The sequence below is a fragment of the Rhinoderma darwinii genome, chromosome 4 (assembly GCF_050947455.1).
Source record: "Rhinoderma darwinii isolate aRhiDar2 chromosome 4, aRhiDar2.hap1, whole genome shotgun sequence".
Lineage (NCBI taxonomy): Eukaryota > Metazoa > Chordata > Amphibia > Anura > Rhinodermatidae > Rhinoderma > Rhinoderma darwinii.
The window spans coordinates 183,039,024-183,054,368 of NC_134690.1; the positions used below are offsets into that span (position 1 = coordinate 183,039,024).

The 15,345-nt window shown below is 38.5% G+C and overlaps 1 protein-coding gene across 1 annotated transcript in view; it reads left to right on the plus strand.

The window, feature by feature from the left end:
• Positions 1–15,345, plus strand: part of TINAG (tubulointerstitial nephritis antigen) — a 101,995-nt gene that overhangs the window by 67,572 nt on the left and 19,078 nt on the right. The window contains exons 6-8 of the mRNA XM_075863680.1: positions 19–169; positions 3,404–3,587; positions 5,491–5,536. Coding sequence (XP_075719795.1) covers positions 19–169; positions 3,404–3,587; positions 5,491–5,536 — 381 coding nt within the window. The remainder of the gene's footprint in view (positions 1–18; positions 170–3,403; positions 3,588–5,490; positions 5,537–15,345) is intronic.

A 15,345-nucleotide genomic window follows, 5' to 3' on the forward strand; every position in this document is an offset into this window, starting at 1 on the left:
GCGTTGTTTCAATTACAGGTGTTGCAGCAGATCGAGTTGCAATACACTCTCAGGGTCGTCACACTTCAAATCTGTCTCCTCAGGATTTTATTTCTTGCAATGTTCACAATCAATATGGATGTAGAGGAGGGCACATAGATGGTGCTTGGTGGTTCCTGAGAAAACGTGGGTAAATATTAGGAAGATTTTAACATTTATGCATACCAAGTTTTACTCAACAATTAGATATGTTTTTTTAACTTTTAACTGTCTAAAAAATAATTGTAATTATTATATGACAAACCAATATTTACAAATACATCATTATATGAGTAATCAAGTAGATACTATTAATTATCAGCCTAATTCCTTTACAGAAATTCCACTTTAGCAATCTAAACGCCCAATCCTGGCCGTGAAAACGAGCGCCGATACAGCTTGTTGATCTGCGCTTGTTGTCTCCATTCACAAGGAGCAATTGTCAATAATGTATAGGGATGAATAATCTTAACTATGATCGTTCATCCACATACATTTGCATCATGTCAGCATCATGTCGGCAGCACATCCTTTGTTTATAGAGATGTGCTGCCGACTAGTAAATCTAGTAAATCCATATCCTGTGGATATGTCATAAATGTCCTACATGGGAAATCCCCTTTGATAGAAGTGCGCAGATAGCAGACCTGGGAAGCAGACCATTAGGCCCCCAGCCTGCCATGCCAACCATTAGCACCCTGCGATTGGTATCACAGGGGGGCTGATAGAAATGTCTGAGGGGGTCGCACTCTGTTTCTAACCTGTTAAATGTCGTGGTTGCTATTGACCACACCTGACCTGCGTTGTATATATACGGTGGATTTCGGGAGGGGGTTAATTATTACTATTATTATTATTATTATTATTATATTGCAAACAAAAAAACTAGCAACATGTAATTGACCATTCAACGCAATTAGTGCAATCTGTTTACTTCGTGATTGGATGAAATCAACTATTCTAAGAATTCTAAATTCCTCTAATATATGTCATTCTATCTGTTTGACAGGATCCAGGCTGGCTATTTATTTGGATAGTAGAAAACAATATATTGGACTATTGAACACCCAAAATTATTTTCCACATTATTCAAACTTTTTCAGCTTGTTCATTCATATGGCTTTCTTTATCTATGTGTAAAGGGACTGTATGAAGTTATAAAACATGTCTGTTTTTTTACAGAAAATGTGCCACTCTTGTCCATAGACTGTGTCTGATATTGCAGCTCTGTGCAATTTATGTACATGAGTAATCCCAAGAATGGCGCTGTTACAAAAAAAAAAACAACAGATCCTTTTTTATAATTTTATACAACCTCATATATTTTATCCACATTTTACATAAACTTGGGATATCTAGATATACATGCTTATGGGAATATTTATAAGACAAAAGTGGTTGCAGAATTTGACTTCTATCTTACGTGTAATGCTAGCTTAAAGAGGATCTGTCACTAGTTTATTCATGCTCTATCTCCTAACTAATCTAATAGGCGCTATGATGCTGATAACTAGTGTAAATTATGTTTCAAAACGTTTATTATTTGCAAAGTTATGAGCATTTTTCTAAATGTGCTAATTTGACTATACTTGCCAAATGGGAGGTGACTCTTTCTTTTCACTGTGGGCGGTGTTATATTTTCTGTATGACGCTGTCTAATCAGCATCATACAGTTCTCCTCTACCCAGCCCAGCAACACAGCCTGATCATATACTAGTAGTTTACAGCTTCCATTCCAACTGTTTTGAACTGGTGATACCTCCGGTTGTTTCACAGCTAAAACTGAAATCCTGGTGGATATGAAAGACTAGAATCTCATCTTTCATATGCCGCTTGAACCACTGTTTTATGTGGTCCACAGCCGGAGATATGGCTATTTGAAGTGATCCCCCTTCCCTCCAGCCTCAGTCTCTCACACTGTGTGAAGCAGCTTCATGCTGATTGGGCACTGTCAGAGGCTGTGAGGTATCTCCACCTCAGGAGAATCACTGGTGTTGACCCCCATATGTCTATTATAGCCTCATTTGCCTATTTAGAAAAATGCTCATAACTTTTAAAATAATAAACTTTTGGGACACAATTTTCACTAGCATTATCATTGTGACGTGCCTATTAGATTAGCTAGGAGATTGGGCATTACTAAACTAGTGACATCCTCTCTAAGACATCATTTGAAAGACTTCAGCGTTTTATATAATATGCTGCAAAAACATTTTGTTATTAGTTATTTAATAGAATGCAATCAAAATGACCTTTCTTGGCATGCTTATAAGTTTCAAGAAGACTTTATGGTAGAATAAACACAAACTAGTGACACTACTGTGGATCAGTAATACATGTATAGCTTAAATATCAGACATTCACATGTTAATTTTACATAAAAGATTACATGTGATCATATTGATTCTAAGCTGTACCTGTGTTTTCTTTTATATGTTTCGCTTTATTCTTGTAGAAACAAACACTTTAATGCTGAAATAAAAGTAACTCATATAAACACATGAGTTGTATTACACACCGCATGATACATTATAGGGGCAAAAGTAAGTGAATACCCCTCCTAATTATTGAGTTCAGGTGTTTCAGAAACACCCATTGCAATCAGGTGCATAAAATCAAGCACAAAGCCATGCAATCTCTATAGACAAACATTGGTAGTAGTAGTATGGGTCGCACTAAGGGGCCCAGTGACTTTAAATGTGGTAATGCCATATCATGCTACATTTGCCACAAGTCAGTTTGTGAGTTTTTAATCTGTTAGATCTGCCCTGGTCAACCGTTGCTATTATTGTGAAGTGGTAGCGTCTAGGAGTAACAACAGCTCAGCTACTAAGTGATAGACCACGCAAACTCACAGAGCGGGTCTGCTGAGTGCTGAAGCACATGGCACATTAAAATCTCCTATCCTCTGTTGCAACACTCACTACAGAATTCCGAACTGCCTCTGGAAGTGACTTTAACACAAGAATTGTTAGCTTCATAAAATATTTTTCCATGGTTGAGCAGCTTCACACAAGCCTAAGAACACCATGCACAATGCCAAGCGTCCGATGGAGTAGTGTAAAGCACGCCACCAATGGACTCTGGAGCAGTTGAAATGTGTTCTCTGATGGGTGAATTACATTTCACTATATGGCAGTGTGATGGACGAATATAGCTTTGGCGGATGCCAGTAGAATAATGCTTATTGTACAATTTAGTGGAGGAGTGATAATGGTCTGGGCTGTGTTTCAGGGTTTTGGGCTAGGTTCCTTATTTCCAGTGATGGGTGTCCACATACTTTTGGCCATATAGTATAAATACACATTTTTGAGAGCGTATTTTGCATCCATATAATGTTGGTTTTATACCAATATTAAACATATTTATTGTACTTTCCTTGCAGGCTGGTCTCCCATAAATGTTACCCCTATGAAATGGAAGATAATACAATTGCATTCAATACCTGTAACATGTCCAGCGTTACTGATAAACATGGGAAAAGTCACGCAACAGAGCCATGTCCAAACCGGTTAGAATATGCCAACTACCTGTACCAATGCAGCCCCCCTTACAGAATACCGTCAAATGTGAGTGTTTTTTTTACTGGACAAAATACTTTAACTTGTTTTTTTTTACCACATTTATTTGTTTATTGAGGACCTATTTTCATTTAGACTTCATGTGATTCATGAAGTGTATTTTTTTTGTTTATATTGTACATTGTGTAATGCATAGAAAACAAATAAAATCCATCTACGATGGAACAATTTAATATTTCTAACACTTTTCTTACCTCTAGTTACGCCTATATTTCACACATCAGGGACATGCAGGGTACCATCTACCCTGGAATGAGCATACCTAAAGTGCATGCTTGATGTCTTTGACAGCCAGGACTTTCTGCCCTTTGTCAAGGCTTGCCCAAACACTCATTGCTTCTGTAAAATATATATTTTATTTTAGTCCATCACTTCTGTTACACAGCTTATTTTGAAACTTCTCTATGATACAGTAGAATTAAAAAAATAGAAGAGTTAAAATCAGTACAAAATATACTTAAAAAGGGGGTGTCGCACAAGGACAACCCTTTTTACAGTTTTAAGCCAGCCCGTCAATCAGTTGATTGCCTCTGATCAGCGGGAGAAGTTGCAGCCAACCATACATTTAGATTAAAGTAGTATTAAATGCAGACCATTCAATTGATTGGACGGTTATGTATTACTTGGATGAGCTAGAGACCCTCTTTGTGAGCATGCCCTAACAGGGCATATGGAAATAGGTTGTCTGCATGAAACCACCTCTTTTTAAGGACTTGATTGTGAATTTAATCCACTAGCTATTAAGCTTTCTATATACATCATATATTCATATATTTATATTTATCTATACATTGTGGCCTGTCTGCATCCTGCTAGGAAGCAGTGTTTTAACCTGTTCCTGTATCAGTAAGTGGCCTTAATTAGTGTGTTTTTGAGTGCATTTATGTCCCTTACCTGGTGTGATAATTTTATATGTGGAGAGTGAAGTGGTTTAGTGTAGGGACTCGCAAGGTGATGAGGACTCCTGACATAGGCTATGCGCTTGCGTATTTTGGCCAAAATATCAACTACCTCATGTTTATCATGGATAATTTTTCAGGATGCAGCCAGGCCTTGTGAATGCTAGGAGAAAATAGACTGTCAGCGCTTAGTGATGTGTGGTGCGCCTGATATGTACTGTGCAACCCGCCTAATGGAATATGATGAGTGTAAATAATAGGCTGTATGCCAGCATAGTGCAGTACACAATCGTGCGGCTGGCACACTTACAGAAGCCTTATCTGTGTGCAATGTTTATACTAAGCAGCCAGCCACCTCATAAATAGTAGGCCTGAGAGTGGTTGTTTTATCAGCATCTGCACCTTTGCAATCTCCCTCTATTAGCAATTGTGGCTTGCCTGCATCCTGCTGGGAAGTGAGGTTTTAACCTGCCTCTTTATCAGTAATTGTCCTTGCTTAGTGCATTTTTTGAGTTTATTTATGTCCCTTACCTGGTGTGACGATTCATTCATTGACCAGCAGGAACTTTTCAGAAATCTATTACCCTTAAAATCCCCACAACACTCACTGTTGCAGTTCTTGTTCCAATTATATCACCTGGGATTTAATATTTTTCTTTTATCTTCAAATATTTATATTCTACAGTATTCAATATTAAATAATTGTGTACAATATATTCATGATATATTATCTTGTGTGATTACCACTTATATGTGATTTAATATGGCTATACTATTAACAAACCCCACCATATGTTGTTGACCTTTATAATATAATAATTAGAAAATTTAATTATTCAGTATCAAACAAGTTATACTGTCCAATGCCAGACTGATTGTGGGGAATCATTTCTTAGAGACAGTTCTCAATTAAACGTTCACTGTTTCAATGTATTTAAATGAATATAACAAGGAATCATCTCATATCTTGACTGATTTCCATTTTTATATAGGAAAGAGAGATCATGAAGGAAATAATGGAAAATGGTCCAGTGCAAGGTACAGTACCTTAATATTTATTTATTTATTGGTGAGTGTATTTACAGAATTATAGTATTCACTTCCCTTCCCTCCTGGTCCCCCATTTAGGTACCATATACACAGACAATCAAAGCTCATATTCATCAGGCTATGAATATACAATTCCTGTTGCTTAGCAGAAATAATATTAAGAAAATAATAAAGAAGAAAATTCACAGCTCAGTTCTGAAAAAGTAAAAAAGAACCACTTTGACTTGATCGAAACTGAGCTTGGAAGATCACACAGGAGCACAAAGAACCCGCTGTCAGCTGAGCCGTCAGTGCAGCTCACTGATGGATTTGGTTCAGAACGGCTTTCTGCAGCTTCTATGTACTGTAAATCATAGAAGGTTCAGAAGGAAAATTGTGATTTTTCATTTTATTTTATAAAAGTACATTACAAAATGATTTTAACTAAATAAATGTATTTCAATTTAAAAAAAAGACCCCAAAGATGTACATAGCCTTTAATGCTTTTCCAACAGTTACAGATTTTTTATGCAGACAGGCGGAAGTTTTAACTTTAAGTAGTTTGAATATATAGTGTGCATATATGAATATATGTTTATATGTACTTCCTATATCATGAATTATTGCCTTTGGTACCATATCATTGTAAATGTGAACTTTCTTGAAATTTTTGTCAAAAATCTATGTTGTATGAAGGTGACTGGTGCAAAGCTCTGGATCATAAGCATAATTACAGCTGTAGCATTCACAGCCGCTGCTATAAGGTTAAAGAGGCTCTGTCACCAGATTATAAGTGCCCTATCTCCTACATAATCTGATCGGCGCTGTAATGTAGATAACAGCAGTGGTTTTCATTTTGAAAAACGATCATTTTTGAGCAAGTTATGAGCAATTTTAGATTTATGCTAATTACTTTCTTAATGACAAACTGGGCGTGTTTTTACTTTTTACCAAATGGGCTTTGTACAGAGGAGTGTATGATGCTGACCAATCAGTGACCAATCAGCGTCATGCACTTCTCATTATTCCAGCCCATTGTTACAGTGTGATTGTGCAGTGAAAGAAGCTCGGCTGGAACAATGAGAAGTGTATGACACTGATTGGTCACTGATTGGTCAGCGTCATACACTTCTCTTCACAATGCCCAGTTGGTAAAAAGTAAAAACACACCCAGTTGGTCATTAAGAAACTAATTAGCATAAATCCAAAATTACTCATAACTTGTTTAAAAGTGATCGTTTTTCAAAATAAAAACCACTACTGTTATCTACATTACAGCGCCGATCAGATTATGTAGGAGATAGGGCACTTATAATCTGGTGACAGAGCCTCTATAAGATGGTAAGGAGACAAACTTAGGTGCAGAAAAGTAGGTGGCTTTCTGCTATCTGGCTCCACTATGTGGGTTCTTGTTTGTGCAGAAAATCTGATCTATTATGAATCCTTTGGCTGCTGTTCGAATAAAAGTAGTTATGTTTATTGTTTTCAAATTTTATAATAATGTTAAATAATTATAAATACAACTCTAAAAAAAGTTGTTATACAGCTATTTGCACTTCTACTGTTCAATTTATAGAAAGCTGGGAGGGATTTAATCAAAGCAGCTTGTATATGAATTCCTTTCTTCTTGGGGATTTCACGCTTACATGTTTGTGGGAATAATAATAATAAGCCAAACTTGATATTTGCAAGTATGCCGATTTACCCTCCAGCCATCCTTATGTAACCAAACCTCCGTTTGAGGAGTCAAACGGTTCTCTTTTGAAAAGTGGTAGTGTTAGAACATTCTACACTGCTATCCTAGAGCTCCTCATAGGCATCTTATAATCTTAAAGATGCCTGTAATTAAAATGTCCCTGTTTTATGACAGCATTTTAAATAAAGATTCCTAATTTAGCCCCCATTGTCCGTAATTCAATTGCTGAATCAGCATCCACAAATCCAAGAACTAGCTCAGTACTTTTTTTTTTAAATACATTTTTAATACATTTTTTTGCAGAATGTCTACATTCATGAAATTTATGGATAAGTGGGAATATTTTTTGGTATAATCACATTTTAATTGGTAATAATGATACCAATAGTCATCTCACCAGGGGGTGTAAAATTATCAGACACTCTAGAGAACTAAATGTTAAAACAAGACATCATGATTTGGGAAGGTTCTGTCATCTCTGTGTAAGCTGAAATAAAAGCATATTTGGATTAGCCTAGTTAAAGTCCAGACTTGACCTCATAGATATGCTGAAGGAGGACCTGAAAGGAAGAAACACATGAGGGTGTTAGCACATTTAGATGAGCAGTTAAAGTTCATGGGTTCTCTCCAGAGATGAGCAAATCCATTATTTTCAAGTAAAAATCAGTTAGAATTTCGCAAAAGTTTCAGAATCATCAGAATCCCAAACTTTTAGTGTTTCACTGCAAAATTCACGCCAGCCGCCACTTTATAGATTGAAAAAAGGATCACATAAGCTTGGGCGGCCTTGCAGGCAGCCTTTCCAAAATGCACTGTGGTTATCCCTCCCTTTATCAAAGCTAATCATAAGGAGTATAAGTGGATGACTTATATTCACTATAAAATGCCCAACCATGAAATGCTACTGCTTTGCGTGGATATAGATAGGAGGGAGTGGACTGTAAGGTTCAAGGTGCATGCCACCACTGACACGTGGTCCAGCAATTATAGACAAGGTCCAATGGGTCAATGTTAATCATGATAATGGTAGCAATGCACCACCACAATGAGGCCAGGTGCTAGAGACACCTCTATGGTTGTGCAGGTTTGTTTCCTAAACCAGGAGCTTTTCCACCCCCTCCACATGTGTAAGCTCAAGTGCTGCCATGATGTCTTACAACTGATGAACCAGGTGAGAGAAGCCACACAGCGGGTCAGTTGCTGTTCTGTTTTTCCCGCTGGAGGTCTCCTCACCAACTACAACTGAGGAACTTTGTCAGCAGCAACTGCAGAAGCATTGTGGCTGCAGTGCCTTTGGGTAATATATTAACTGTACAGTATATGCACTCAATACTTGTTCGGGGCTCCTTTGGCATGAATTACTGCAACAATGCGGCGTGGCATGGTGGCGATCAGCCTGTGGCACTGCTGAGGTGTTATGGAAGCCCAGGTTGCTTTCATAGCGGCCTTCAGCTCCTCTGCATTGTTGGGTCTGGTGTCTCATTTTTCACTTGACAATACCCCATAGATTCTCTATGGGGTTTAGGTCAAGCGAGTTTGCTGGCCAATCAAGCACGGTGATACTGTGGTTATTAAACCAGGTATTGATACTTTTGTCAGTGTGGGCAGGTGCCAAGTCCTGCTGGAAAAGGAATTCAGCATCTCCATAAAGCTTGTCAGCAAAGGGAAGCATGAAGTGCACTAAAATTTCCTGGTGGACGGCTGTGTTGACCATGGACTTGATATAACAGTGGACCAACACTGTTGCTCAGTGGTCCAAAGTCCTGTTTTCAGATTAAAGTAAATTTTGAAAGTAAATTTTGCATTTCATTTGGAAATCAAGGTTCCAGAGTCTGGAGGAAGAGTGGAGAGGCATCAATCCAAGTATCTTGCGGTCCAGTGTGAAGTTTCCACAGTCAGTGATGGTTTGGGAAGCCATGCCATCTTTTGGTGTTGGTTCACAGTGTTATATCAAGTCCAGAGTCAACACAGCTGTCTACCAGGAAATTTTAGAGCACTTCATGCTTGCCTCTGCTGACAAGCTTCACTGTGCTTGATTGGCCAGCAAACTCGCCTGACCTAAACCCCATAGAGAATCTATGGGGTATCACCAAGAGGAAGATGAGAGACACCAGACCCAACAATGCAGACGAGCTGAAGGCCGTTATCAAAGCAACCTGGGCTTCCATAACATCTCAGCAGTGCCATAGGCTGATCGCCTCCGTGCCACATCACATTAATGCAGTAATTCATGCAGAGTTGGAGCCCCGACCAAGTATTGAGTGCATATACTGTACATACTTTTAAGTAGGCCAACATTTCGGTATTAAAAATTATTTTTGAAATTGGGCTTATATAATATTCAAATTATGTTTTAGTTCTTTCTATTGACCACACATATATTTATACATGTTAATAAGATCACCTCTAATGCGTTTTTTTCCAAGTTGAACAAGCCCAATTTCTCTAGCCTTTCATTGTAAGTGACATATCCCATCCCATTTAATAATCTAGTAGCCCACCTTTCAAAACATTTTATGAAAAGTGATTAAAAAAAGTTGAATGTACTCCAAAAAAGTACCAATAAAAACTAGAGCATGTGTCACAAAAAACAAGACCTCTCAAAGCTGTGAAGATGCAAGTGTAAAAAAGTTATATCTCTAAGAATGTGGCGGCACAAAAGAGAAATTTTAATGTGAACACTGTGAAAAAAAAATGCTGAATTACTCTTTTTTGGTCACCTTGCCTCCAAAAAAATTAAATCAGAAACAAACAAAAAGTTGCTTGTACCCTAGAATGGTACTAATAAAAACTCCAGCAAAAAAACAACCCTCATAGGACTGCAGATATGAAAACATAAAAAAGTTTTGGGTCCCTTAAGGGGAATGTAAAAACTTCCTGATGTTATGGCAAAAGGGGAACATTTCTTCTGTTTCAAGAGGTGGTTATCAAGGTTCTAATATTTGGGAACCAGGAATGGTAGGGCCCAAGCACATTTGCTGGAAGTGAGGTAGCCAACACTTTACCAAATTGCAAAGAGACAGATTGTGCCCCAAAAAACCTGGCCTGTGCATAAAAGACTGTTTCAAAGCGTACCACACATCTATGGATAATCTTATTATTTATTTACCCCATTATAATACCATTTTATTATGCCCTGATGTACTCCACAAAGCTTACGTATGACCACACATTATAAATTGAAATATCAGTAAAACCCCAAACAAAACTAATACCAAGCAAAATCCACACATCAAAAGCCAAATGGCGGTCCTTCTCTTCTAAACGTTGCAGTGTGCCCAAACAGCAGTTTACTTCCACATACAGTATATGACAATATATTGGGTGTGTGTCTACAGTGGCACAAGCTGTGCACTGAAATGGCATATATGGGGAAATGGCAATTTTCACTTTGCACTAAAGTATCTGCTAAGCACTAAGTTTTGGAAAACTCACGGGTGGTCTAAATCCTCAATACACAAAATGGTGTCACTTCTTGGGAGTTTATTTTACTATTTGACGTAGGAGCACCTGCAATTGTTTGCCACGGCAGTGTAAATGATAAAATTAGGCCAGCAGCATCAGCGTTTGCAGGTAAGTAGCTACATCGACTTACCTGCTAACGCCGATGCTGCTGCAGAATCAACTTAAGCCTCTGGTGCCGATGTGTCCTCGCTCGTCTGACACGATGCAGGACCTGTGAGTGACGTCACAGCGTGATCTGGCAGAAGCTGGGCGTTCTGAAGAGAAGTGGATGATACTTCTCGTCAGAGAGCCCAGCTAGTAAAAGTATTAAAAACGCCCCGATGTACGCACATAATACACGCCCCGATGTACGCACATAATACACGCCCACTTGGACTTTTACTTTTAAACACACCCACTTAGACTTTTGCAAGCCTCTTTTGCATAACTACAAAAATGGTCATAACTTGGCCAAAAATGCTCGTTTTTTAAAAATAAAAACGTCACTGTAATCTACATTGCAGCGCCTATCTGCTGCAATAGCAGATAGGGGTTGCAAAATCTGGTGACAGAGCCTCTTTAAATGCGCACGGTGCTCTTTCGCTTCTGAGCCATATTGTATGTCCAGGCAAAAGATAAGGGCCACATGTGGGGTGTTTCTACAACCAGAAAACACAGAATAATAATAAGAGATATATCTTTTCACAGTGGCAAAAGCTGGGCACAACATTTTGGGCACCAAAATGGCATATCTGTTGTAAAAATTGCAATTTTCATTTTAAACCATCTGCTGCACATTTATTTCTGGAAAACACTTGTGGGGTCAAAATGCTCACTACACACCTTCATAAATGCCCTGAGGGTGTTGTTTCTAAAATGGGGTCACTTCTTGCTGTTATCTACTGAACTATTACTATTAGCCTAGACAGACGGGCCGCTGTGGCTATAGTATTTTTGGACTTTGCAAAGGCATTTGACACTGTCCCTCATAGACGTCTAATGGGTAAATTAAGGACTATAGGTTTAGAAAGTATAGTTTGTAATTGGATTGAGAATTGTCTCAAGGACCGTATCCAGAGAGTTGTGGTCAATGATTCCTACCCTGAATGATCCACGGTTATAAGTGGTGTACCCCAGGGTTCAGTGCTGGGACCACTATTATTCAACTTATTTTTTAATGATATAGAGGATGGCACTATTTTTTTTTTTGCAGATGACACCAAGCTATGTAGTAATGTTCAGTCTATGGAAGATGTTCGGAAATTGCAAGCGTATTTAAACAAACTAAGTGTTTGGGTGTCCACTTGGCAAATTAAGTTTAATGTAGATAAATGTAAAGTTATGCATCTGCGTAACAACAACCTGCAAGCATCATATGTCCTAGGGAGAGCTACACTGGGGGAGTCACTTGTTGAGAAGGATCTGGGTGTACTTGAAGAACATAAACTAAATAACAGCATACAATGTCAATCAGCTGCTTCAAAGGCCAGCAAGATATTGTCGTGTATTAAAAGAGGCATGGACTCGCGAGACAGAGATATACACTACCGTTCAAAAGTTTAGGGTCACTTAGAAATTTCCTTATTTTTGCAAGAAAAGCACAGTTTTTTTCAATGAAGATAACATTAAATTAGTCAGAAATACACTCTATACATTGTTAATGTGCTAAATGACTATTCTAGCTGCAAACGTCTGGTTTTTAATGCAATATCTACATAGGTGTATAGAGGCCCATTTCCAGCAACCATCACTCCAGTGTTCTAATGGTACATTGTGTTTGCTAACTGTGTTAGAAGGCTAATGGATGATTAGAAAACACTTAAAAACCCTTGTGCAATTATGTTAGCACCGCTGTAAACAGTTTTGCTGTTTAGAGGAGCTATAAAACTGACCTTCCTTTGAGCTAGTTGAGAATCTGGAGCATTACATTTGTGGGTTCGATTAAACTCTCAAAATGGCTAGAAAAAGAGAGCTTTCATGTGAAACTCGACAGTCTATACTTGTTCTTAGAAATGAAGGCTATTCCATGCGAGAAATTGCCAAGAAACTGAAGATTTCCTACAACGGTGTGTACTACTCCCTTCAGAGGACAGCACAAACAGGCTCTAACCAGAGTAGAAAGAGAAGTGGGAGGCCCCGCTGCACAACTGAGCAACGAGACAAGTACATTAGAGTCTCTAGTTTGAAAAATAGACGCCTCACAGGTCCTCAACTGGCAGCTTCATTAAATAGTATCCGCAAAACGCCAGTGTCAACGTCTACAGTGAAGAGGCGACTCCGGGATGCTGGCCTTCAGGGCAGAGTGGCAAAGAAAAAGCCATATCTGAGACTGGCTAATAAAAGGAAAAGATTAATATGGGCAAAAGCACACAGACATTGGACAGAGGAAGATTGGAAAAAAGTGTTATGGACAGACGAATCAAAGTTTGAGGTGTTTGGATCACACAGAAGAACATTTGTGAGACGCAGAACAACTGAAAAGATGCTGGAAGAGTGCCTGACGCCATCCGTCAAGCATGGTGGAGGTAATGTGATGGTCTGGGGTTGCTTTGGTGCTGGTAAAGTGGAAGATTTGTACAAGGTAAAAGGGATTTTGAATAAGGAAGGCTATCACTACATTTTGCAACGCCATGCCATACCCTGTGGACAGCGCTTGATTGGAGCCAATTTCATCCTACAACAGGACAATGACCCAAAGCACACTTCCAAATTATGCAAGAGCTATTTAGGGAAGAAGCAGGCAGCTGGTATTCTATATGTAATGGAGTGGCCAGCGCAGTCACCAGATCTCAACCCCATAGAGCTGTTGTGGGAGCAGCTTGACCGTATGGTACGCAAGAAGTGCCCATCAAGCCAATCCAACTTGTGGGAGGGGCTTCTGGAAGCATGGGATGAAATTTCTCCCGATTACCTCAGAAAATTAACAGCTAGAATGCCAAAGGTCTGCAATGCTGTAATTGCTGCAAATGGAGCATTCTTTGACGAAAGTAAAGTTTGAAGGAGAAAATTATTATTTGAAATAAAAATCATTATTTCTAACCTTGACTATATTTTCTAGTCATTTTGCAACTCATTTGATAAATACAAGTGTGGGTTTTCATGGAAAACACAAAATTGTCTGGGTGACCCCAAACTTTTGAACGGTAGTGTAATATTACCACTTTGCAAAACTTTAGCGAGGCCTCATTTAGAATATACAGTTCAGTTCTGGGCTCCAGTTCATAGAAAGGATACCCTGGAGTTGGAATAAAATACAAAGAAGAGCAATGAAGCTAATAAGGGGCATGGAGAATCTAAGTTATGAGGAAAGATTAAAAGAATGAAACCTATTTAGCCTTGAAAAAAGACGACTAAGTGGGGACATGATTAACTTATATAAATATATTTATGGCACATGCACAAAATATGGTGAAATCCTGTTCCATGTAAAACCCCCTAAAAAAACAAGGGGACACCTGCAGAGGCAACAAACCTTCTTTAGTGTGAGACCTGTGAATCTGTGGAATAGTCTACCGCAGGAGCTGGTCACAGCAGGGACAGTAGACAGCTTAAAAAAGGCTTAGATGATTTCCTAGGACAAAAAAATATTAGCTCCTATCTGTAGAAATTCTTCCCTTCCTTTTTCCATCCCTTGGTTGAACTTGATGAACATGTGTCCTTTTTTTCAACCATACTATGTAACTACTATGTAACTATGTAATTACCTGATGGGGCTCTGCAAATACAACATGGCTTCCAGAAACCATTACAGCAAAATATGCACTCCAAAAGCCAAATGGTGCTTCTTCAATCTGAGCACTGCCGTGTCCCCAAACAGCAGTTTACAAACATATATGGTGGATTTTCAAACTAGGGGAAAATTAAATATCAAATTTTTGAGTGTTTTTTCTCTAGTGCTCCTTGTGAAAAAATCTATTCGCGCGAAAACAAAATTTTCTTGGTAAAAATTTACTTTTACACTTTAATACGTATATATTGCAGTATATTATACTTATATATTGCTGTAGTGTGCTATATACCAGCTTCTATTACGCCCTGCCTCTGACTGTAATTAAACCCTGCCTCTGACCTAATATGAGTGCAAAGATGGCAGATCTGGGGGCCTTCATTAGGTCGCCAAGCTGCCATTACTACCATCGGTAACCGACAATCGTGTAGGTGGGGAACCCATGGAGTAATAGATAGGCTCCCTCCTTTTTCTAACGACTTAAATGCCAAGGTTGGTATTAATGAGTAACAAACGTTATTGATATAACACTTATTATTTTGTTTAATAAATAAAATAAGGAGTTTAAAAAAAAATAGAAAATTGTGGAATTTGTTTCTGCATTTTTACTAAAATAGAAATTAATATAAATTAAACCCTAAATGATATGATGCTGGTTCACAGATATGGAATCCAATAGGAGTGGCAAACTACACAGTTTACAGTAACAATCACATATAATTCAGTATTTGCTATACAAGTAGAGAGATCAGCCGTGGCCATACATAATGCAGGGTTTGGTACACAAAAATACAGATGAGCCATGGTCAAATATAATGTAGGGTTCGGTATACAAGAAGTGTAGTAGTAGATAAGCACAAAAATGCGGGATCACTGAGAAGTCAAAATTATCAGGCACAGGAAGTGTTGCGCCAACGACAGGTCCCGCTCTTGCCGGCGGTCTCATACCTC